Source organism: Podarcis cretensis (genome assembly GCF_951804945.1).
Source record: "Podarcis cretensis genome assembly, chromosome: 7".
NCBI lineage: Eukaryota > Metazoa > Chordata > Lepidosauria > Squamata > Lacertidae > Podarcis > Podarcis cretensis.
In genome coordinates, this window is record NC_137176.1 from 59,823,035 (window position 1) to 59,849,322 (window position 26,288).

At 42.7% G+C, this 26,288-nt stretch overlaps 1 protein-coding gene across 10 annotated transcripts in view; it reads right to left on the minus strand.

Moving 5' to 3' along the window:
• Window positions 1-9,266: 9,266 nt before the first annotated feature.
• NCOA2 (nuclear receptor coactivator 2) overlaps window positions 9,267-26,288 on the minus strand; it is a 129,698-nt gene continuing 112,676 nt past the window's right edge. For 5 of the 10 annotated variants that reach the window (XM_079983036.1, XM_079983031.1, XM_079983033.1 and 2 more), the window contains 10 exons: window positions 25,535-25,753; window positions 24,989-25,118; window positions 22,433-22,598; window positions 19,938-20,219; window positions 19,492-19,581; window positions 17,589-17,817; window positions 16,905-17,082; window positions 14,868-15,066; window positions 14,384-14,473; window positions 9,267-12,933 (listed from right to left, as the gene is read on the minus strand). In XM_079983036.1, the coding sequence (XP_079839162.1) occupies window positions 12,922-12,933; window positions 14,384-14,473; window positions 14,868-15,066; window positions 16,905-17,082; window positions 17,589-17,817; window positions 19,492-19,581; window positions 19,938-20,219; window positions 22,433-22,598; window positions 24,989-25,118; window positions 25,535-25,753 (1,595 nt within the window). In that variant the 3' untranslated portion in view covers window positions 9,267-12,921. The remainder of the gene's footprint in view (window positions 12,934-14,383; window positions 14,474-14,867; window positions 15,067-16,904; window positions 17,083-17,588; window positions 17,818-19,491; window positions 19,582-19,937; window positions 20,220-22,432; window positions 22,599-24,988; window positions 25,119-25,534; window positions 25,754-26,288) is intronic. The other 5 variants (XM_079983038.1, XM_079983037.1, XM_079983039.1 and 2 more) reach the window with 5 other exon arrangements.

Sequence of the window (26,288 nt, forward strand, 5' to 3'; positions counted from 1 at the left end):
GACAGCGATGCTCCCCACTCGGGGGGCTCCTCCTGCACCTTCCATGGCTGGCCAGGACCAGCTGCAATGCCCCCTTCTGCCGCGGACCCAAAAGAGATGCAGCCGCCCAACCTCCTGAATGACCTCGGATTGCGCACAGATCCTGACCACCCTTTCTTCTCTGGGAGATAAGTCCCATTGAGCTCCACGGCAGGGGCGCCCTTCTGGGAATGAATAAGCCAAACAGAGACACTAAAAAGCGAGGGATGCTATTCAGAATCCATGCGGGGAAAGTTATCTCTGCCTATGAAATAAAAATTACTCCAGGGACAAGCGGTGGGTTAAAGACTCCTCGATGCTCCCTACTTAACCACCAGTCAGATCTTTAAAGGGACTCGTGGTCCACGTCTGGGATCTGGCCCACTGCAGTAGCAGGGCTTGCTGTCGTCCCAGAACCTCCCTGCTTTCTTGCCCTAGAGACCCAGGACCAGTGTCGCCAGCCCAGCCACCTCCTCTTCCGGAGCGAGGGCACCAGCACCAGTCCTACCCGTCCGATCTGGCTCTCCGTCGCTGGCAAGGGACAGAGGAGGCCGAGCGCTTCCTACTTCGGAGAGTTGCCCTCCGCTTAAGCAACGGGCACCTCCCGAGGGCAGAGGCGGGCCCTCGCAGGGCAGATCTGCCCCGGCTGGCCGGCGGGCTCGAGGGGGAGGCAGGCGAGACGCCTTGGACTAAGGAGCGGTCCTCACCCCGCATCTAAAGTCGCAATACTCTTCCCAAACACCTACTTCTCTCCTAGTAATTCTGCTGGCAAAAGTGATCTGGCGCTCGCTCTAGAACTGGAGTCACTCCGATTTTCTTGGGGAGGCATCTACACTAGCAGGTGTTTGGCATAGCTGTCACCTTTCCCCTTTTCTTGCGAGGAATCCTATTCGGAATAAGGGAATTTCCCTTACAAAAAGGGGGAAACGTTGACAGCTATGGCGTTTGGACGCCTCCCGCTCCCCGGCAACGTCGGAGGCTCCCAGGATGGAAGGCAGCCAGGCAAGGAAGGAAAGTTTGCTGCGCGCAGCTGCTACTCACTCCGGAGTTGCTCAACTTGCTCCGCGACGGTTCTTCTGGCCGCCCCTCGACGCTGCGCCTACCAGAAGCGGCCGCTTAAGGAGGAGCCACGTGTGCCTTGCGGGCAGATGGTGCTCCAAGGATGCTCGCCGGGAGGAGGCGGGCGGAGAGATCTGCAAGTCTCTCTCCCACCACCACCTTCGCCCGCCTCCTTAGACGGCACCAGCTATTGGTCAAAGACCGGCTTGCTTAGAGGGGAGGAGGAGGAGGAGGAGGAGGAGGAGGAAGGTGGAGAGCCTTCGCTCCACATCACATCTCAGCAATGACTGCCCAAGATGCAACCGGCACTGGCGCTCAGTTTTGTTTCCAACTCTCTTCCGCTCTCCCTACATCAACAGCGTTTACTACATGAAGTGCTCAAAAAGAGAAATAAAAAGGAGGCCTTGTCAACTTGTACTGTGAAAACATCCGTAGTCCTACCTTCACCAGGGAAGGTTAAAATGAACCAAAGGAAAAGGAGCGTTCATCCGAGATCGCTCAAAGATGAGGAGCTCCTTAGCATCCAATTCTACCCAACCCATTCTCTCAGCCAAGGACCACTCATCTTTGAGAGTCAATAGCTGGGGGGGGGGGGAATGGGAAAGCGGGGGGGGGGGGGGTGCGGCACAAAATGGCACCAAACCTTGGCACTGGTTTGGAGTCAATGGGACAAGGTTGGGTTTTTGACATTAACTTGTGACTCCGATTTATTTTGTCAATTACTCAGTTTGGGGAGTCGCACAAAACGAGGGGTTCGCAGCACAAAACTTTGGCATCAGTGGGCGATCCTGAAATTTGGAATCACAGATTAATAAGCCTTATCTGGAGGCTTATGGGAGAAGCGGGAATCGCGTCAGCGATGGTAAAGAACGATCAACTAGCTGTAAAAGACAGTACAGTGTGCCGGATTCCATTTATGTGACATGTCAGGAGATATGTTACTTGTGCGCGACTGTCACTTGCTCGTTCGTACTTTCCGCATAGTATCCTTCTGACTTCACGGTTTACACCCCCTCCCCGCAAAGGCATATGGAAGCATATTATACTTTCAACACAGGAAAACATTTCATGCATCTGAATGGTCCACGATATGTTATGCCGGAATAAATCTGATAACCTTCAAAGTGCCCCCCCTAAAATAAACTAATACGGTAATCTTATTGGGAAATGCAAGAAACCGTGCGACATGATCGCATCCAGTTTCGCCCATCACACTTCCCGGCGGCTGCTCTGTGAACATATTCCTGGGAATAAACCAATTAAACACGGTGGGGCTTCTTATTGAGCAGTTTTGTATAAGATTGTGCCGCAAGAGGCGTTTTCTGGGCAAACATTGTTTCCTTAGAGTAGAACCTCCCAAAGGGGAGGCGAAGGACAAAGGCATTGCCTGGGAATAAAGACGGCGTCCAAAATAAATAAAAATAATAATACATATTTGGAACAGAGGAAGAGATAACTACTTGACTGTAAGTCCCAACCGCGTTCTGACCCCTTAATTCCCCGCACCCGCCTCCAACGTGTCTGATCTACTTTTAATGTTGCAAAAGGGGTTTTATTGAATAGGAGGAGCTGCCGGGAGATTCTCCACAGGAAGGTGGCCGTGGAAGCGCTTCTTGTTTTCTCCCTTTTCTCCCTACGAACATTTGAGTTTGAGAAAACGCACAGATACCTACCAGCAGCTGTTAGTGTAGCCAGATGGAAGAAAGGAGGCGGAGTCGTAGAAGACGGGCTTTTATTAGGGATAGTTTGCCATGTGACCTACTACACCTGCTGAAATTAACACAACTGTTAATTGTGTTCCTCCCCATTTTCCTTAGCCTTCTTCCCGGTAGCACAAGCACTCACGTGTGAATCAGGTCGAGATAATAGGAACATTCCCCCCAATTTACATCCCTCCCTTTCAGAATTATTTAACTGGAGGGTAGGCTGGAATCATAGACCAGTTTGCCCAGAATAACATATCGGGGGCTTTTTTTTCTTAAAGAGAAAGAACACGCGCGCATTTTTAAGCGTTTTACGAACTGTCAAGAGAATTCCCCGACTTTTAATGTGCTTTGCGACCATTTACAGCCTACGTTTTCCCTATTGTTCCTTAAAGGGTCCAGGAAGTCTTTGTCCATTTCATCTTGGCTCATCTCTGGTTTCAACCGAAAATGACAGGAAGCCCTATCAATTTAATAAAAAAGACCGTCGGCCTCCAAATTTTGCAGCCCTCTGGTGAAACTGGCAAAGGTAAGGGAACCTTAGATAATGTAACTGACGTCGGTTATAACTTGAAGGAAAATAAGGGACAAGGGAGATAAAGCGAAAAGGTTTTCTTTTGCATTGTAATTTTCACCCACCAGGGGTGTCAACTTGAATAAAACATTGGGGCGGGGTGCAGGTAAGCCCCACCACACATAACTGATCACAAGATGTGGCGCACGCGCATCATTTTAATGGCAATGCCCATCAGCTTTGGGTGTGTTCACAGTCATGGAAAAATTAGGAGAAATCAAGTTAGGGAGCGTTGCCCGTTAAGAACACAAACTCTTCTACACATACAAATGTGTTAGGGCGGCAGCTGTGAGCAATGGCGTGTGAAAGTCTAAAAATGCGGCTCAGAAACTTTGGACTAGGGGGGCCAGCCACTTTTTCACAATGAGACAAAGACGCAGGAAGGTTGGCATCAAAAAATGAACCCCACCCCCCAAGCCCGCATTGCCATCAATCAAACAAAGATCTGATACAAGAGCATTTAAAGACAAAGGAGTTGTATTTAGGGCATATTAAGAGTAGAAATAAAATGTGGACTAAAATACATTGAGTCCAGTAGGTTTACTCTGAGTATGATGTCAGCTACAACCCGGCCTACGTTACTTTCACACGGGCACACCAACAGCGGGAAAGAGCTATTAGTGGCAGGCCCGAAATGTTTATTATAAACTTTGGGTGTTTTGAAAGCCAATGTCAATTTCTTACCCCCACTTTCCCACTGCCCTTTAGAGCAGCACCCCATGAGATGCATTGAGATTTTTTATAATGTTGTTTTTCTGTTGAAACCCGCCCTTTTAAGAACTGTATAGATCGCCTATTCAACTTCTTTTCATAGTACTCCCAAATCATGCAGTCAAAACACACTTTTTGATCAGGCTGCTCTGCTTTTGGAAATATAGTTGTTTGAATATTTTTTTTGTAAAAAATGTATCCTGGAGATCTTTCTGTGGAGAAGAAATTTCTGTACACTACCAAGCCGCTGAAATATTTATTACTATCCATGGTATACTACTATGCACCGCTGGTTTCCAAGTACGCTTATTTGGAGGGAGCCAATTACATGCATTTTAATAGCCAAAATGAACTTAATTTAAAAAAAAATACACACACATGCGCAATGCTTGCTATCAACAATGAATTATTCTCTTGCCTGTAGGCTATATTTTAGTGACAAGTTCACCTGTGATAACATTATTACAAACGGAAAGGAGGGGTGGAGAAACTGAAGGAAAGGCAGGGCCCCAATGAATGTCCATGGGACATCCAGGACTCCTCCAGAATCGTCAACTTAGATTAATTTCTGCAGGAGCAGCTCTCGCACCAAGCTGTCTCCACGGAAGCCTCCCTCTTATTCTACGCAATTCTCAAAAGTGCGGGTGCCTGGTCCTCTTCTGCAGCTGGCCGCCCTGCTCCCAAGTATTGCACTTCGCACCTCCGACGTGAGGAAGCGAAAAGCACAGCTCCGTTCAGGGGATCTTCTAAGTAAGATCTTTTAAGGAAGGCTTGGTCTCCGGGATAACACAAACCGGAGAGAAGAAAGCCAGCCAGCCAGCATCCGCGGAGGCGGAGCATCGCTTCCAACTCACCGCAACGATTTATACGACCCTGGAAGGGCAGCAACCCGACATCCAAACCACAGGACGTGCTTTAAAGTCTGCACTGCGGTCAAGGAATGGGCAAGGGCTACCAGAGTCCTATAGCCAATCTGACTTTGGTTTCAAAGAGATCAACGGAAGGGGTTGTAAGCGTCGGCTGCGTGTGCCCGCTAGTAACTGGCAATTCGGCAGAGGAAAGAGACGAGAGCTTTGGATTTCGCTCTGGAAACAGGACCCCCGTGCAGGATGCAGCCAGTTCTCCAGCGGCTCAGAGCAACGAAGGGCAGCTGCAAGCCAAGGCGCACAGCTTGCCTGCGCTCCCAGATTCCCTGCTGAACTTCCGGAGCTGCGAAAATTCTGCTCTCCTAGTTTTTTCTTCGCCACGACGCCTGTTCGGTTTCTTCATGCAGCCCCCTGCAAAGCTATCTCTCTGGCAGATCTCAACAAAGTTATCGAGGGAGAGTGAAAGGGACAGAAAGAAGGGGGAACAAAGGAAAAGGGACTTGCTGCCCAAAGCAAGGTGGAACAAAGTGGATGTTGGTCGTGAGCTGGCAGCAGGCTGCAACCCAGGTTCGCCCAAGGATGCGTTGGGGCAGATACGTGCTTTACTCATCATGCCAGAATCAGTATTGGATCCCTCGGGTCTTTGGGTAAGTGCAAAATGTTTAATAGGACAAGAACTGTGGTCAAGGCGATACCTGGTGCTGCTGAAACGCTCTTGGGGTGCCTGAGCAGCGATAGTTGTTTCTTATACAGTCAGGAGACGGTTGACTTAAATTTGTCTGAAATATTGCCTTGCATGCAAATATATTCCACTGACACTAGAGGGAGCTATTTGCAGCTGCATGTCTTTAGGATGAACATGGCCTCCGTTAAAGGTAAAGGGCCAGTCTTGACAGACTCTAGGGTTGTGCGCTCATTTCACTCTAGAGGTCGGGAGCCAGCGCTGTCCGCAGACACTTCCGGGTCACGTGGCCAGCGTGACGAAGCTGCTCCGGCGAACTGGCACCAGAGCAGCACATGGAAACGCCGTTTACCTTCCCGCTATAAAGCGGTACCTATTTATCTACTTGCACTTAAGGGTGCTTTCGAACTGCTAGGTGGGCAGGAGCTGGGACCGAACGACGGGAGCTCACCCCGCCGCGGGGATTCGAACCGCCGACCATGCGATCGGCAAGTCCTAGGTGCTGAGGTTTTACCCACAGCTCCACCCGCGTCCCTATGGCCTCCGTTAGTTCTTGATAACTGGCAATGTTTTCCCCGACAACAAAGCTAGGGAGGAAGGTGTGCCGTTCTTTACTCTGATTTCCTTAGGCACTATACATTTAAAGCAGCAACACAGCACTTCTATCCTGACTTTCCCCAAAGAATCCTGGGAACTGTAGTTTAACAGGGCTGAATTTTAAGGGGGATTCCTATTCACCTCAGAGCTACAATTACCAGTGTTTCATGGGAAGTGGTTTAGAATGGAGTAAGCCCCATTGGACACAGTGGGAAGGCAAAATTGCATTGCATATGCAGAACTAAGATCAGCTCCTGGTGGAGACCATAAAGGGGACCTTCCCATTATTCACATCCTTCACTAATGGAGAGAAAAAAACCTGCCCAAGCTGTATCCCAAGAAACAGCAGTGCCCCTTTCAAGCACAGCCTGTTTAGCACCAAGAAGGTTGATTTTGCAGGCTAAACCATCCTTTCAGTATAGGAGACCACTGAGCTCCAAAGGTTGTGCAACGTTTAAATTCTGACCATGCTGAGTAGTTCCTATTGATGGACAACCACTTTAATCACTGTGTCAGAAAGTAAGAATGTCAAGTAAAAAACTGAATCTATATGCTAGATAATCTGCATCCAAGTCTTTTTTCCAGTTGGCAATAAAACATTAGTGTGAGCTTATTTGGTGTTGTTTCTACTTTCAGACACACCTGCTACAGAATGCCATCTAGATAGTGATAGATGTGAATGCCATTCCTGTGGCTTACTTTCCATTCCCACTGACGGAGAAAGCGCAAGGCTGAAAGTGCTGGAAGTGCTCAGTGGGTCATTTGAAGCTGCTCTCTGACACCACCTTTGTCTTTGCGGTTTTGTTCTGCGGTGGTTTCCCTGCTCCTTGCCCCACATTTTGCTTTGTGTGGTTAGTCCCACCTCTTGGGGTTAAGTAGCAGTTTTCCTCAGAATTTTTAAAATTGATTTTTGTCAGGTAGGGAGCTTCATTCCTTTCCAGTGGGGTTTGATGATGTAGCCTTGGCTTTCTGGTGCAGGTGGTACTTAGAATAGTTGCCAGACTAGTAATGCTTGGACTTGCCATTTTGGTTCTTCCTGTTTGGCTTGAAACCTAGGATAAGTACAAAGCTGAAAGCAGGTCAACAAAATGACTGTGCATTGCCAAAGAATGAGGCTATAGATATATTATAGCCTCAAGTGCAGAGTGATCAGTGTCTGACAAGTTTCCTTTCAGAGCAGTCAGTTGGAAACAGTTTGGAATGAATTTTGAAAACAGGAGCAATTCCCTGTGAGATATCAATGTGTTTACTCTACTTACTACAAGATATGGAAAACTAGCCCTTTTGAATTTGGAGGCCCTCCTGCAATTTTTGCTGAAGGGGGCTCAGGCTGCCTGCCCCAGTGACACCAGTGACCACTTAAGAGGAGGCCTCAAAAGGATATTAGAAATAACTTCCAGTAGCCCCAAAATGTAGTTGACCGAGAGGTAAAAGCACGTGCTGAAGGAAAACCAACTTGCTACTGAGGTACAGAACAACTGGGAGAATCAGTCAAAGGTGGTGGTGGTCTCTCCTGATGTGCTCCACTGTTCAGAATGATAGGCAGCATGTAACTCAGGTCTATGTAGCAGCACAGCAGATAACCCAGAAAATTCAATATACTCTTCAGTGAGCATATAGCTAATGAAACCCAGAATAAAATTATTTCCAATCTGCCAAAAATTGAAATGTCAACCCTTGCATTTAAATCTGTCAGTCAATTTCATTGGGCGACACAAAGAAATGTAGTAAGGTGTGGTGGTGCTGAAAAGATGGGGAGGTCTTTATTTAGGAAAGGATCCTGTGCGCAATAGCACAGCACCTGGCTTTGTATGCAGGAGTTTCCAGGTTCAATCCTTGGCATCTCCAGTTATCTAGTTGGCAGCTAGATAGCTCCGTTGGTCAGAGTATGGTGTTGGTTATGCCAAGGTTGCAGCCATGATCCCCATAAGGGACAGCTGCATATTCCTGCATTGGAGGGGGGTTGGACTAGAGGATCCGAAGGGTCCCTTCCAACTTCTATGATTCCGGGAGCCCTTCTCTTCTAGAAATCTGGAAAGCTACAATCAGTGAGCTAAACGAAGCAGAGGTCTGACTTGGTATAAAGCAACTTCCTGTGTCTCAAAGAAAAAGCAAATGAGAAGAGTGTCTACTCTGCAACCAAGTTTAAGCATCACTATTTGGCTGCAATACCTCCCCAGAAATGTGTATCTGTGTTTGTACGCCACACAGAAGGGTTATTTCCCACCACTTAACCATCCTTTCCGTGTCATAGTTTTCCTCAGCAAAAGATATAGTACCGTTGGGGGCCCTGATATGCTGGACTTGTGTGTAGGAGTGGTTCTTACGGTGCTATAATGCTATGCTATAATCCATAGATGTTGTTGGGGTTTTCCAAGTGTTTCTTTCAACCAGTTTACATTATACAGGCTCTTTAAGATGGCTCAGATAGCAACTGAGAAACAAATGTCGAAATAGTAATAGAAAAAGGGCTTGCATAGTGGGTCAAGTTCTTCCACTGCCTCTTTTTTTTAAGCCCTGCATTTCCTGAAAGTTGTGTCTCTCTTCCACCACCCACCCACCCTACTCCAATGCAGCACTCAAAGCCAGTGCAATCCTCTTAGCTGTAGTTGTCCTCAAAGGAATAGTGGGGGGAATGCATGGGCTCACCCCCTCATTGCTTTTAATAGCCCAGAAGTGATAGGCGAGTTCACACACACACATTCCCCTCAGTTTTTGCTGCTCATCCTGTACTGTATGAGGCCACAGGTGAGAGGGAACACTGGTTAGTAGGATCATTTATCAGCAAATGGTCAGATTTTGCCCACAGGTTTCCAAGGTATACACATTTAGTATGGCAGGCTGTGCTAATTGCACTTCAACCCAGGCGTTAAAGAGTCCATTACTGGAATGACTTAAGCATGCCAGCTCTAGAGACACAGTACATTGAGAGGACCAGTGAAGAAGCCTGCTGTCTTAATTCAACTCAGCGCCATCTACCAACTGGGATGCTGTGACTCTCCTGGCACAACTTTTTGCATGCACAAATGGCACAACAGAAGAAATGTTGCTATGTCTAAAGCCATGTAAAACCCGAAGGCATTAAAATTTATTAAATGATGCAATAACAGAATTCTTTATTTACAATAGCATTATTTAACATCAAATAAGCAAATAGCATCAGCAAAGCAATATTAACTTGCATAAATGTATTTAAAATTTCTCTGAATATATCTACCTTTGCATAAACTGCTCACACTAGAAATACAAACATCAATGCAGGTGAACAAAGTGATGTTCAGAGTCAACTCAGTCTTGAAAATAAATCACAACCTGAAAACACTGTAAGCTTTCTCCTGAAGAACCATAGTTTATATATTGCTTAGTTTTACCCTCGTATAATCTTTTCATATACACACACTCATACACATCTCAGATGCAACTTCATGAGGAACTGTACAAATAAAACCCACAAATGACAAAAGGAAAAAAAATAAGAATCAATGCTTGAAGAAATGTGTCCATCATCTCTATTCAACGACTGAAAGCTAAGTGATGATGCGCTTATTTCAAAATTGTACACAATTCACTATACAAATATAATACATCAGACAGCTATGTAGGAATATACAAGACTTAAAAACAGATCTAAGGCATTATGCTAGATTTTAGCATTTTGAGGTTCTTGCACATAGCTTTACCTGTAGAAAGAAACTAAAAAGATTTTGTTTTAGTCTACAAAGAAACACCAGGGAGAAAATTCTAATTAAAAACCAAAGCCACTACAGTAATTTTCTTTTGTGCAGAGAATGCTTTTGCTCTTAGGTAGCAATACTACCATACAAATACTAGAAAACTTTAAATTCACACCAACAATTAATGGCTTAAGTTGCATTTCAAAACTGATTGTGTATCTTTGGGTTTTGCAAGTAGAGCTGAACCACCTTTTTCATGTGTTAAGCCCATATGAACTCCTTTTTGTAAAAAAAGAAAGAAAGAAAACCCACATAGATTAAAAATGCTTTATATAAATGGCAAAAACATTGCTTTCAGTTAATATAGACTAATGGACTGGTGGGGCCCCCATTTTTAAAAAATCTTTGATTAACTGTTAGATGTTGAAAAATATCAACTTCACTGATATCACTTTACCTGAATTTGGTTGAATGGAGTTTTCATAGAATTGTATAATTGTAGAGTTGGGGGGAACATCAAGGGACATCTAGTCCAACCCCCTATGCCATGTGGTTATATATGTGTATTTTAAAAAATAATAATTAAGACATCTTAAGTCCTTCACACTTATTATAAGAGAACACTGATTATGTTCCAGCATAAAATCCAATTGCTTTCTCTATCAATTTTACTGTGTATGGAATTAGAAACACTGATTATAAAAAAGAAATTGATTTGGCATGGTTACCTTTGTCTCTAGCATGATTAACATAACCAGAAAATGCCTACTCATTGTTTTCAGTTCATTGACCCCAATAAAATTTCTGATGGATATAACCACTTATTTTAAAAATCAACTAAATACGGGGCAAACGAAGAAATACTCTGAACTGGCCCAAGTTAAAAATTACTTATTTGCCTACTTTTTAAACTTAAAAATGTTTTGAGAGATAATATTTCAAAGGTAAAATATTTAATCCAAAACCTAGAGGTTAAAAATGATCAAATTTTAATCCAGGCATAATTTTATTATTAATATTAAAAACTTTTCTTAATGTTATGGAGCTCAGGGCTGACATATCATAGATTTCCACCAGATGGCTCAGTTTAACCGACAAAGTGGTGGGTGACTGCTCAGAAGTGCAGTTTATCCCAGTGTAACAGGAGAGCCACTCAACAGGAAACAAATGGTTTGAAATGAATTCCATATATTCCTTAACTTTTTTTTTCTTAGCACTCTATGAAAGTCAGATTCTTTGTATATTTTAACCCTCATCACAAGCAAACAAGATTTCAAGGTTAACAAACCTTCTCCCAAATACATGAATGATGATTGAGATAATATAAAATGCATTGCATTTTAAGTAACATCCAAAATTTTGAGTCCAGGTATGAAAGTGTGTGGATTGTGGGGAAGAGAGAAACAGGAGGTCGAAAACAACCAGCTTCCTGGTATTTTAAGTCCACAGAAACTGATGCCAGCTTATACTAAAACATTACCGGAACCATAGCAGGTAAGAGTAAAACCACCTTAAGCAGTGGCCTGCTGAACAACAGTTTTTCTAAGATTCATTAAGAAAGAATATAAACATACAAAAAAGTCAAGAATTGGCTCCTACAGTGGCTGCATATAATATAAGGTTAGATAAATGACTTTATGAGCAGAATCGCAAGGTTTAGAAAATGAAGTTTCAAGCCTACAAATTAGGTCTAATCAAGGCATTGTGATCCTTTACAAAACACTTTTTTTCCCCAGGAGACACACATAGCTATGAAGATATCTAATTTAATACTGAAGTACCTCATTTGGAAATCAACTCCACAACATGTATACCTCACAAAATTATACAATTAAAACACTAAAGTCTTCAACTTAAATTATTGCTTGTTTACATAGAAACTGGTTTTTATGTACCTTACAAAATGTCCTCAGTCCCCGCTGCTTCAAAATAATTAGAACACATGATGGTTAACTCTGTAGTGATATCTGCCATAGCTTAAGTCATTATTTTCCCCAGTTGTGGAGATGGGGGAAAATTAAGTTTTATCATTTACATCAGATGCCTTTAAGTTCTGATTTTTTATGCCTCAATCCTGCCACTTCCATCACCAAAAGATGCACCCTTATTTAAAATGATTATTCAGCAATTAGTTACTTGCAACCTAGAACTCAGGTAACAAACCTAGGGATACAATGAGGGTTATTCATTTCTCCATCCTGTAAGAAAAGAAACAGAGAAAGGGCAACTGAAGGCAGGAGAAAAGGGATGCTAACTTTAGTTAATTTTTTAGGATGCTGAAATCAATTGAATGGGAACTTAAATTGGTTTGACTCATGATTTCGTTCAAAGTAACCAAAAGAACTTTAAAAACAGCCCTCTCACAGGATATTTTAACCTGTTTACAAATGTAAACCTATTCAAAACGGACTGGTTTTGTTTTCTAGCATGGGATGTTTAGTCAACTAGATACCTTTTCCCCAAGACAGTTAGTTAGATGTCTATTCTCCACATTTTGTCATTTAGCACTATGAGAGTCATAATCCAGCTAACGCCCCACCTCCTAAAGTGGAGGTTTTAATATTAACCCACTTATTTCCAGATGGAACTGAATCCTTTGCACCAGACTGTGTAGCGAAGGAAAACAGAAAGAGATAAAGATCTAAATCTACAAACAGAACAGAATGAGAGCATGGTTGGTTTTCCTTAAATACATACATTTAAATACATTCAATCTGACACGGTTTATGAAAACTGGCTATCAACATTTACTTTGCAGGAGAGATCTAAGTTGCACTAAGGTGAATGCAGTGAACAGACTGAGCAACTGTCTGTACGCTAGCTTCAGACTGTCAAAGAAGAGGCTGCTCCTCCACCAACAATGGTTTTGATTCCACTCAAGTGGCGTTGTTCCGTTTGCAGCACTAAACTCTACTTTCTCCAGCAGAACCGACTGGCAGAACAGTTGGGGCAAAACCAAACATATGCAGCTCTTCAAACTGGTAAGAAGTCTGGGCTGGGGAACCCAGTCAGTTGAAGAAATTAGCAATCTTCAGGGTCAGCAATATTTCTAGAAGACCAAAAAGGAAAAAGAGGCATTAATAGCAATGCTTAACTGAGCATGTACTGTTCTTGGGGGACAAGGGGCGGGCGGGTGTGGAGGATTCCCTGGTCCTGATTGGGGTAACTGTGCCCCTGAAGGACCAGGTGCGCAGCCTGGGAGTCATTTTGGACTCACAGCTGTCCATGGAGGTGCAGGTCAATTCTGTGTCCAGGGCAGCTGCCTACCAGCTCCATCTGGTACGCAGGCTGAGACCCTACCTGTCTGTGGACTGTCTCGCCAGAGTGGTGCATGCTCTAGTTATCTCCCGCTTGGACTACTGCAATGCGCTCTGTGTGGGGCTATCTTTGAAGGTAACCCGGAAACTACAACTAATCCAGAATGCGGCAGCTAGACTGGTGACTGGGAGTGGCCGCTGACACCACATAACACCGGTTCTGAAAGACCTACATTGGCTCCCAGTACATTTCCGAGCACAATTCCAAGTGTTGGTGCTGACCTTTAAAGCCCTAAACTGTCTCTGCCCAGTATACCCAAAGGAGCGTCTCCACCCCCATCGTTCTGCCCGGACACTGAGGTCCAGCTCCGAGGGCCTTCTGGCTGTTCCCTCATTGCGAGAAGCAAAGTTACAGGGAACCAGGCAGAGGGCCTTCTCAGTAGTGGCGCCCGCCCTGTGGAACACCCTCCCATCAGATGTCAAAGAAATAAACAACTGACTTTTAGAAGACATCTGAAGGCAGCCCTGTTTAGGGAAGTTTTTAATATTTGATGAATTATTGTATTTTAATCTTTTGTTGGAAGCTGCCCAGATTGGCTGGGGAAACCCAGCCAGATGGGCAGGGTGTATAAATAAATAATAATAATAATTTATTTATTTAACTCTTCTGGGTACTTCAAACAAGAGCAAACGAGATCTTTCAGGTCAATATATGACATAAGGTACTTTGAAAGAAGAATGATTAAAAGGGAGTCAAACATAAACACAGATTGCTTAAGAAATGGACTTTAGACTTTTGCCTGCTTTTGGACACTTCTGTCTTTAAGCGTTTTGCTGAGCTGGTGTTAAAAGCATGATTGTTGGTGGAATCCAGTGTTGCCTGGCTGGAATCCCACTTGCACAACACAATGTCACCTTCTCTTTCCTCTTCTCTTTCCCCTTGCAGCTGACCTGAAATGTGTTCCAAAAGGTCTAAACCTGCAGAGCAAATTCTGAAGGGGTGTGGGGAGGCTGTAGGGGCAGGGAAAGGGAGTATGTTCAACTTGCACAGGGACAGCTTTGGAGAGAAGCCTCAGCGCATATATGTGCGCCATACAAGAGGCTCATTCGACTAGTTTTGAGAATGAATTTGCCAGAATAGTTTTCTAAGAAGTCCACTTAGGAAGAATCATATTACTTGCAACAGGAGAAAATTGCATCTATTCCTTAAAAGATTCAAGGTAAAATGTGAACCTGTCTTACCCGTGATGCATCTCCCTCCTGCTTTATCATATCCATTCCAGGTAGCTGGTTTGGAAAAAGATTGCCTCCTCTCATAGCAGGATCATTAACCTACGGCAGGGAGAAGACCCGTTTGTAAGTCACTGGGGGAAATAGAAAGCATCTTTGAATAAACCACAACACTGCATGCATACATGCGCGCGCACACACACACACACACACACACACACACACCTTTCTAGCCCAAAAAACAAAAAAAAGGAGAGCAGACTGAATGAGGCGGCACATGTCATAAAAGGTGTTGTGCCATGTGCTCACCTCCACTTTTCTCCCTTCTTTACACTGCCATTCTTATGCACTTTTTGCTGACTTGCACTATTTTGAGTTGGTTACTGTGAGAGGGGGAGTGTCTCCAGGGCAAATGTTAAAATTGGTAGTTTATGTTGGAAAAAGCTGTATTAAATCAACTACTGGTTACAAATTTCACCAGGCAGAGAATTCTCACCTGCTCAGGACCCATGGAGGACAACCCTGATGTAGGCACAGAGGTTGCTGAGGTCATGCTGATCTGTCCTGTCATCTGGTTCATGTTGTTCATACCGCTTGTGTTGGTCACCATGGATACATTGATGTTCATGTTGTTATTGTACATGCTGGTGTTTGCTTGCTGCCCAAAGTGTGGTGGAGATTGTTGTGAAAACATGCTGCAGGATGAAATACACACCAGCACGTCAGAATCAAGATGTTCATCCTTCGGGCCTTGAACAATCCTGAACTCCGCAGAGGGTTAGTGCATGTGGGAACGCCTTCAATAAATGGAGTCTGATTATCAGTGCACAAAGCATGCATTTCTTTCTCAGCTTGTAAGTAATGTGATGATTAGGTCTGCAAAAATCCTCCCCACAATTTGCCAAAATAATATATGTGTTAAATAGACCTATAGCATCTTTAAAAGAGTAATAAATCGAAAAAGAAACTTTTCCTGCTTATCTTTTAACATCAAGATGCAAAGACACTTAAAATATTCTGAGCTAACCTTAGGGCCATCTAAACATAGTTGTCGTGCGCATTAAAGAGAAACCAATGCAGTGACCTAGATGTGTGTGTATATATCTATCTAATTATCTGTCAGTAGGCAGAAAATTTAAAGCCCTGCAAGACTAAGTAGTTTAGAAGAAGAAGAAGAGTTTGGATTTGATATCCCGCCTTTCACTCCCCTTCAGGAGTCTCAAAGCGGCTAACATTCTCCTTTCCCTTCCTCCCCCACAACAAACACTCTGTGAGGTGAGTGAGGCTGAGAGACTTCAAAGAAGTGTGACTGGCCCAAGGTCACCCAGCAGCTGCATGTGGAGGAGTGGAGACGCGAACCCGGTTCCCCAGATTACGAGACTACCGCTCTTAACCACTACACCACACTGGCTCTCCACTTTGTAACAGATAAGATCCTAGAAAACTGAAGAAAAAGCAGTTTGGGATGATTTCAAGTCATAATTTACAAATAAATAATTATCATTTCAAAAATTTTGCTTCACTCCTATTCACGACTACCTGGAAATAAGTTCCAATGAATTTAATAGGACTGACTTCTGATTGGATATACAAGGATTGAACTGTGATTTTTATTTTTAGCCCATGGCTGATAAATACACATCACATATATTTTATTATGGATTGGTTTTACAAACATGCAAATAAAACTCTAATCTGAAATTCGCATGTTTTTGTAGTTACTTGATCTTTTTGAAAACTGGGTGACATGGAAATTCCTACTTAGTAATGAGAGGCCCCATAAGAAAAAAGTGTAAACTAGTCAGTTGTTCTGCTTGAGCAACAGGACTTCCACTTGTGTAATAGAAATTCCTCTTCTTCCCCACTGCAGACCAACCATGCGCCATCAAAATCTGCTTCAGGAAGACCACCCCATCCTAACCAGAAGTAGGGGGAATGCAGAGAGTGGACAGAAAGGGGAAATCCCATTGCATAAGTGGTCTAGAGGGTGCCAATGCAAGAACGGGCCTTTTCTGCAATGGCTCCCTGCTGTCCCTAGGGAATTCCGGCTGACGTCTTCATGGTATACCTTTAGGCACCAGGCAATAATGTTTCTCTCCAACCAGACCTTTGGCTGACTGACATCTGATGCCCTTTTAAATGTGTTGTGGGAAAGAGGATTATTGGTTTGTTGTCCTTATTTTACTATGTATTTTGTGGTTTTTATATTGTAATTTTATGTTGTGAACTGCCCTGAGATCTGCGGGTGAAGGACAGTATACAAATTTAATAACAACTACTGCGCAGTGCTAGATATGTCCCTATAGCTCCATTAGAGAATGTACAATTCATATGACATGGCCTCATGTATAAAAGTCAAATGTTATTTTTCACTCTCTTTTTCCAAAAATGATTCTGGTGTCAGTCTGCAGCACTGCTGTGATCTGTGAGTGGCCAGGTTCAACAGGATGATTGCTGAAAAAATGCATGAATGAGCTATGTGACAACGGCCCAAAGTGACATACTGTGAGTCATACCCCAGTTGCAAACCTACCTGTTTCCACCCATATTCCCTTGTGCCCATCCATTCATCTCCGTAGAGGATTGGTAGGCAGGATTGGCCTGAGACTGCTGTATCATGGGACTCTGGGTATGAGCCATTCTTGGGGACATCAGCGGACTTTGGGGAGTGGTAGCTCCAGTGAAGCCTGGATCGGCCTGCTGATTTATTCCTGGAAAACACAACAGGATTCTTACTCATGCTGCATACAACAATTCAGCCAGAAGTATGTAATGGCTTGGAATGGCCTTCACTAGGAGTACAGCAGTAATGGAATCTATTTTGAGGGGACTTTTTTGGACAAGGACAAAACAAGGCTACCATAAACTACAGTGAAAAAAATTCTGTTGAAGACTAATATCATCATTTTTTTTTGAGGTACCGAAGAAATGGGATAAAGTTCAGTTTACTTTGTTTTGTGATATACGACTTTTTAGCAAAACTAATGGGTTTTTTTGGGTAGTTTTGTAATAAACCAGAAACATACTGTATTGCATTTTGAGAATCCCAACAAGTTCAAATGGCACCATCACCTCCCCCCAACCCAATTCCCAGTATCTCCAGATTCGAGATGGTGTGTCTCATCTGGGAGCCATATAAAGAACTGTAGGAAAGGAGCTGTGATCCAGGAGTTGAGACTATTGTGATGGATGAAAGGTGTTGAAATAAGTGCAATACCATAGTTTGGAGGAAATGGAAATTGCTGGGCATTTGCCTGGGGAATCCGCGGGTTGCTCATTGTTGCTGGTATGCCACCGGAGGCCACCATACTCGGCGTCATATTCATACTCTGTCCTCGCATCATCAGCGTTCGCTGCTGCACTTGCTGCTGCATCTGCCTATGCCTCAGGTGCTGGCTCAGTATCTCCCTCTGCCTCTGGGCTAGCATCTGGGAATTGATGGGTCCCTGCAGGGTAAGCAAAAAACTGCATCAAGACATATGATTAGCAAGGCATTTCTATCAGCCTGGCTACTTAAAAAACAAAACCCTGGCAACTTTACAATAATCGGGTGAAGAGCTACCTTTCTTGCATGTAACATATGAAGCTGTTTAATACCAGGCCAGACAGATTATTTATCTACCTAGCTCACTACTGTCTACTTGGATTAGGACTGAGGCACAGTTTTAACTAGAAATGCCAAGGACTGAAGCGGCAACTTTTGCATGCGGCATACAAATGTGCTCTTCAGCTGGCCTGTGATGTCTCATTCTGGGGTGATAAATTCTAAAACAGATACACAGATTACCATAGGTGACTGATATGAATTCCTAGAATAAGGCAATTTTCCTAAGTGATGTCTAAATTTGGTGTTGCCGAAGGCCCAAATTTTGAGCAGAAGTCCAGCTTGTACACAGCAGAGAGAGCAGGAGAGCCCCTGAAACAGCAGGGCAGGATAGCTACATTTTGTAGTACGGGGTGTAAACATATTACCATCAAAAAATCGTGAACCCTGTAATACAATTAAGTCCAGAATCTAAATTTACTCATCCACACCACAGCCTAAAATCAGAACGTGCACTTCTCACATCTGTAAATTGAATAAAGCAAGCTATGCTGATTTGAATAAAATTTAAAATAGCTCTCACACTTTCTTTCTCAAGTTAAAAATATTCATAAGCGGCGCCTTTCTGACAAAAAGCATAAAACCTCTTGCAAGATCCTGAAAGCTTTCCACCATTTCAAGCTGTTTCAGATATCATGAAACAAGTTTTAAAACTCAGAGAAAACGATGTCATCCCTGCTTAGAATATTTGGATTCATTTAAAGATGTCTAGCCCAACAATACCTGGAGGGAACCACATTGGCCACCTCTTATTCTTCAGGATAAATTAATATGCAACAAGAGTTGCAGGTTTCACTGCATGGTCTGTGGTCAGTTTGCGTATGGCCTGATTAGGGAACACAGAAAAATTCTCTGCCTCTCCAGAAGCATACACATACAGCTTCTGGTACAGCATGAAAGAGCTTCACAATTTCCTGCTCCACAGATTAAACTGTGACTATAATATTCTTCGAGATGGAATTAGTCATTTCACCAAAAGCAAGGAAACAGAGCTGCACAACGGCAATGTGTACAGTGACAGAGCCTGCAACATCGGTAACATCAGTTGTTGTTGTTGTTTAGTCGTTTCCGACTCTTCGTGACCCCATGGACCAGAGCACGCCAGGCACCCCTTCATGGATCAGTATAATATAGTAAAAATCATGGACTACTAAGTTTTATAGAACATTTTATTTATTTATTAAATTCATTTCCTGCCCTTCCTCTTAAAAGGAGCATACAAATGACAGAACAATTAAAGTAGCTAAACACAGAGGCAGACTGTGAAAGATCTCGTCTTTAAAAGGCTTGTTGCACTAAAAAGATAAAAGAGATGGTGCCTAATGTTTCATGGGAGGGAATCCAAAGGCCTTATTTTAAACTGTCCTGTGATCTTTGAATGAAGGACAGTATAGAAATGTAGTAGTAGTAGTAGTAGTAGTAATAATAATACCAATGTTGTACAGAAGGGATCTGCTGATAAGATGATAAGTACAGGGATCAATTGGGTACGTCAGAATAGAAACATTTTCAATACCTGTTCCCTCACCTGTGTAGGTACTCCAGGTCTCAGAGACAGATTCATATTGGAAACATTGCTGATCTGATTCATGAGTGGCTGGCGATTCTAGGGCAAGGGGAAAAACAGAATAAAGAAACCAGTCATATAAGGCAGCATAAGAAATAATTCTGCTTTGATGGCAAGCTTTAGTTTTACGATACTGTGCTTCTTGAGGAAGAACTTTCTTATGGTAAGAGCTGTTTGAGATTGAATGTTCTCCCCCTGACAGTGGTGGACTCCCCTTCATTGGAGGTTTTTAAGCAGAGGCTGGATGGCCATCTGTCATGGATGCTTTACGTTGAGATTCCTGCATCGCAGGGGGTTGGACTAGATGACCCTTGGGGAACCTTCAAACTCTACAATTCTATGATTCTATGCATGCTGGTAAAAGCATCAACAGAGAGCATAAAAGCATGAAATACCTGCTGTGCTTGAAGTCTATGCTGCAGCTGTAGCCTTAGCTGATTTGGCTGGTTTTGCACTATGCCAGCAGGCCTCAGGGCAGCCCTAGGCTGCATTCGCAGTGATGCATAGCCTGGTCGCTGCGCCATTGGGTGAAAGTTTGGGTCCTGCATTGGTGTGTAGTTGCCTTGGGCCATTTGAGCCTGAGATGCATACTGCTGTGTGAAAATGGGTGCCTTTTGTTCAAGGATGATGTTTGATTCCTGACTTGAGAATGGCTCTGGTTCCACAGCTTGGCTCTGCTGAAACAAACATCAAGATGTACATGAACATAGAATGCTTAAACATTTATTGAGAATTATATGTTTTTATAAAGCAGAATAAACAGGTATGAAGCTGAGCAGCATAAATTAATATTTGCTTTAACCCATTCTATGCTTCTATTACTATTTATTAGTACTTGTGACTCATTCAGAACTACAGTTATACCTTGGTTCTCAAACAGAATCTGTTCTGGAAGTCCATTTGACTTCCGAAAACACTTGAAAACCAAGGTGTGGCTTCCAATTGGCTGCAGCTTCCTGCATTCAATTGGAAGCCGCAGAAGCCACGTCAGAATTTCGGCTTCCAAAGAATGTTCACAAACCGGAACACGTACTTCTAAGTTTGCGGTGTTCGGGAGCCAAACCGTACGTGTACCAAGGCGTTCGAGAACCAAGGTATGACTGTAATTGAGGAAAAAAACTATGTGATAAACAGAGTCCTGGTTCAGATGCAAACAGGAAACTATTCTTGATGAACCTTGATGAGTCTGGGGGCTTGCACACTCCCCTCTTCTCTTCATTTTGTGCTCATGGAGATCAGAAGAAACCCCAGTTTGATCCTGGATTTCCTCACAAGTGTAGGCAGTTTCCAAAGTTCAGATGCCACGGCAAAGCACAGCTTGTATAAAAACTGAAGCCAAAGCTTCTGATACCCTTCTTGCAAGTGCGAGGACAGGGGAGACTGTGTGAAGCTGAGGTTCATCGCTGCTCATTCACATGGTGGGAAATTACTATTTCCTGTCATGTTTGAGCTGGTTCAATACAGGAGGCCACTGCTCTAAACCATTCATATATTTTCTCTTTTATTTTATTTTTTTAAAAATCTTGCCTCAGATTGCAATGGTGAACCAGGGTTGAACTGCTACAAGAAATACCTGATCAGCCCTACAAACATTTTCATTTTTCTATTTTAAGGAAGTTGTGGAGTGCTCCAACTCTGATCAGAAGCTGGTGAAGAATTCCAGCAAGCAGAGTGATGGTACTCTGAGAGAGGAGTGCTTAACTCACCCTCCTCTCCACACACCCTCCAGAACCATTTTCCCCATTTAAATGAATCAGTAGTTTATTTTGCTGGAGGTAAAACAAGAAAATAAGTTGTTCTATGGTTTTCAGCGGGGCTAGAATCAGCTATGGAGGAGAAGGATTTAGATTTAGAAGGAATACCTTACAGAAGAAATGGTTAAAAAGAAAGTTACTTAAGAGTCCCTCTCACCTCACAGGTATTTTAAATATAAATAAAATCTGTGGGAGGTCGGATCCCCTAAATTGCATTTGGAGGGTTTTTAAGAATGAAGAAAGCATCATGACCATAATACTCCAGAACATCTCTGTTGATGGACGTGACAAAAGAACTTGTAGAAGCTGTTGAAATATAACCTGAGGGGTGTGGTGCAGTATAATACTGCTCCCAGGATCCCAAGTAACATTGGTAAAAGATGGCCCAGGAGTCCTGACCTCCTCATCCATACTCGAATATATGATGTTTCTGTCATTGGAATGACACTGAAGAGGGTGGTAGATTAGAGGCTGCCCCCATGGATAGACAGACAAGGCTTCAGCTTGGCAAACAGGCAGCTTGCCAGCTGCTTTACAAAAGACTTCCAAAAGTAATACGGTCTGGAATACCTTGTACCACTGCTGACCCACCCCAGGTTATATTTCAAGGTAAGAACTCCTGGGCCATCTTTTACCAATGTCACCTGGGATCCTGGGAGCAGTATTATACTGCAACACACCCCAGAAAATCCTATCTTTAGCCTGACAAAGCAGGAGGTAAGTGACGCAGGTTAACACTCTACCACTGCTTCAAGTGGTATTTGCTTGCAGGCTCTTGAGTCCAAACTTCCTTCCTGCTCCCTCCATTGTGTAGCAAAAGGCATGCTGTTCCCATACATATAGGGTAGGACCAGCTGCTAGGCTATAATTAAGACCTAAACAAACTCCTCCATCTCTCTGAGGCAGTTTGCCTAGGATGGGAGTGGGAGTGAGATTACATGCAGAAGCTTTTCAAATTAAAGGGAAACACTGCATTATCAATGAAATACTGTAATTTCCATAGTGTTACCATGTGGAGGGATATTTATAATTATTACATCTGGTCAGCATTTGAAGTCCGTTTGAAAAAAGAAATCTCACTACTGAAATACCTTAGCTACATATATTTTGAGAAATGCTTAATAGCAGCACAATACCTGGCTGACTAGTTCTGGGATCCCAAGAGCTCTGTCAATTTCTTCCAGACCGTCAAAATTTCTTAGTGCCAAGTAAAGCTGGTCAAGGAGGGTCCCTTCATCGTTTGGAGACTCTGATGCAGGGTGTTGACACAGCAAGTCATCCGGAGAGTTCCCAAATGGTTGCCTAAAAAAAGAAACAAGCAACTTGAAAGCAACTCAAGCAAGAACTCTCACCACCCAGAAGGTTCAAATTAGTTTAGGGAATTTAATACACACATTTTTATGTGTGTCAGCTCTGCAATGCTAATTGCACTCAACTTAGTCTTTCTAAATTTTAGGCTTGAAAGCAGCTTTGGGGAACCCAAGAATCCCCAAATGTTGCTGGATTACAATTCCCATAATCCTTGGCAATTGACCGTGTTGGCTGGGGCTAACGGGAGCAGGAATCTAATGCCACCTGCCAGGTCAGGGGCCCTACCCCTGCTCTAAAGCTTGCTTAGAAACAGGATGCATTTTCTGTAGTAATCACTTTTAGCCTGATCAAGGACCAACCTTAAGAACAAAACAAAACCATGTATTTCCAAGTTTCCCTCAGTCATAAACCTAGGATTTTACAGATTTATTCCAAAGATATGACGAAGAAGCCATTTCTCCTTTCCAGCCTTTAGCTCATGATTGGCCTACTTGCCAAACTCAATCAATCAAGGAAACGGCAGTGCTTAAGCCACGATACTGATTTACACCAATACATTCTGTTCTTATTCATGACCATCTATTCTATTCTGACAGCTTAATTTTGTAAAAAGCTATATGACTAATGATAACCCTAATCAGATCATTTAAATCAGACAACACAGAAGCTGATGGTTTCTTTCCTTACTCTGTACCATATAAAGATCACTGCTTGTTCCTGATAACATACCCACAAAAGATAGTGAAATTTAACGTGCTTTGTCCTCAAAGGTGATGAAATGAAACCACCCATGTGAAAACAGAGTGGTAAATAATAAATCCCAATGCGGTAATCACATGAACAGAATATTTAGGTTTTGTAAAAAAATTAATTAGAATAACAAAATTAAAGGAAACAAGCAGCACTAAATGCATCACACATGTGATGCAAAATTCAGTTAGTATTATACAATGATGAAATGGATGAAATGAAGCAATAAAGCTCACTGGTATAATGTGCCACTGTAATTGTGAAATGCCTATTTTCCATTCACTTATGAAGGCACAAAGCAGAACTGTATCATTTGCAGCCTCTTATGTTATGGAACAGGACCACACATTCAGCAACAGACCAAGCAGCCACAAAGCAAAATGAATGAGAACACAATCTGGAGCAGAGAAGGAAGGCAAGAGAGAAAAACAGATTTCCCCCTGCTTGCTGTTTTTCCCTTGCAACCCTCTTCAGCTGCTTTTCTTCCAATGACGCAGCAAACGGGTCTGCAGGAAGGAAGGGAAGATAAAAGTGGCAAGCACAGGGAAAGTGAAGATTCCTTCTCCCACCTGCCACTTTTCTGTTGCAAACGGCACTCTCCCTCCGCAGCTATTCAGAAGGGACTTGGGTTCTCAGAGGCTTGACTTTCAATCTCGAGTTAAGTGTCCACTGTTCACCAAGGCTTTCACTTAATTTTTTCATTAGTCTGGTGCTATTTTTGTGTTGTTTATATGGATGAATTTTATTATTAAAATTTGGTATTGTTTTGATACTAAATTTGATAGGAGGCTTATATGGTCCCCTTCAGAAAATCTTCTTTAGGGAGCACACACACAACTGCAACCAAAACTACAGATTATTTGTATTATTTTCTTGCTATACAAAAGTTATTTTAAGGTACATCTCATGTCTTGAATTAATCAGACTCGCATTACTTATTCTACTCTATTAAAATTTTAGTTACATATTGCCTTACTCAAGTTCCATTTTATATTGATTTCATTATCAAAATTCCATTTTACTTTTAAACTGGTAATGTAAGAATTTTAGAAGTTCTGAACAGTTATTAATATATATTAATCTTATGTTTATTATACGTTTGCTACAGATAAATACACTGCTCTTTTTTCTTTTTAGAGAAAAAGGTGCCGGTACTCACCATGAAGTTGTTACATACAGTAAGTACCACACTTTTAACATTTGGGGGGAGGTGCAGGTACTGTGTACCATTGAGTACCCCCAGGGGGGGAAAAGCACTGGCTAAATTAAAAACAAAACAAAACACCACTACAGCTCCAGGTAGAGTTCAACTTTTTAACACCACCTGGAATTCCTAGTTAAGCTGAACTTGTCTCAAGGGGAAAACTCATACAGCTAATCCCAAAAGGAGCAAGGTAAGGTACAGTATACCACTTTCCTCCTCTAAACAAGTCTACCTAACTGACAGTGCCTACATCCATCCACTTTCACTATTCTGATTCGGTGAAGTAAGGCTAGCCAAGGATGGCCAAGACACAATTAACAAATGTATTCAATATGCGCTTGCAAATGTGAAACTGTAGACTTTCCACCTGGATACAGTATATAAATTGAAAGATGTACCAAAGACAACCATTAAATAAAAGACTTACCGGTTCTGATTGCCAAAAGATGTCTGATCTATGGGCAAGATACTGTCTGGCCATGGGGCAGTCTGATTTGGAGGAGCCTGCTGCTGGGTATACTGGGGTCCTCCCATATTCATCTCTAGTTCAGAAGCCCCTGAAGAAAGGAAATCAATAATATTTCACATCTCACTGGAACTGGTAATAACTCTTTTAAGAACAATAGCATTGTAAAGTTCACCATGCATACCATCTTTTTCTTAAAACACTATTTACACTTTAAACCCTTAAGGGATCTCTTTTTGCCTGTGAACATTGTGCTCATGGCAGGACTTGATGGAGCCCAACATTGCAGTTCAGATAACATACAACTCTACAACCCCTAAAGGAAATATAAATATCTTCCACTGTGTTTACAGAAGTATATTTTAAAAAATAATAATAGCACAAGGTATTCTCAAGTTCCCAATTCCTAAACAGCATCTAATTACACTTATCTACTGTGGTCCTTAACAATGTCATCATGCAAAACCTATTAAAAGCAGAACAGACTACGACCACGCTCCAGCTTACCCATATTCATGACTTGAGATTGAAGCATCTGCCTTGGACCAGGTTGACTATTAGGTCTCATGGATAGGCTGGATGTTGGGTTACGTATCATGCCTCCTTGGATTGGCCTGTTCATGGCACTCGTTGTTGGAGCACAGGTCACCCTCACAGCAGCACCTTGGGTTCCCCAATCTCCTGATGGCATGGTAGGCCGAGGAGCATTACTACCCATCATCCCTACTAAAATAAACACAGAAAAGGTTAAATCAAGTATTGAGAGATGTACTAAACTAAGTTTTGATTGTTCTTTGGAAACTATTTTAGAAATTAGCATACTAAATCAGATAGCATTTCAAATGCAATGCCTTCCTCCAAACCTCCTCCTCTCCAACACAGTCTTTTGATTATGGCGACTCTGTAGGTTAAATTTTTGACCTGAGCTAAGTCTGATGAGAGTAGACACACCCATTATCTGATTCCATGTAACAGGTCCTTGTATTGACACAACTGTAATTTGCATGAACCGTTTATGATGGCAAAAGAATATGCTCTTTCAAAACTATTCCAAATAATCTATGGTTCTTTAATGATAAATCAAAAGGCAGACATTATGTTTCAGAGATCTCTATAATAAAAATAAATCTATGACACATAAAGAACTTTCACATCTTTTGGAGAAAAATACTGGTTTAATCTCATAGAAGGTAATGAAACTTGTTTCCAAGTAAACAGGATTTCATTTTAAGAAAGGAATCCTATGTACAATTTACATGGA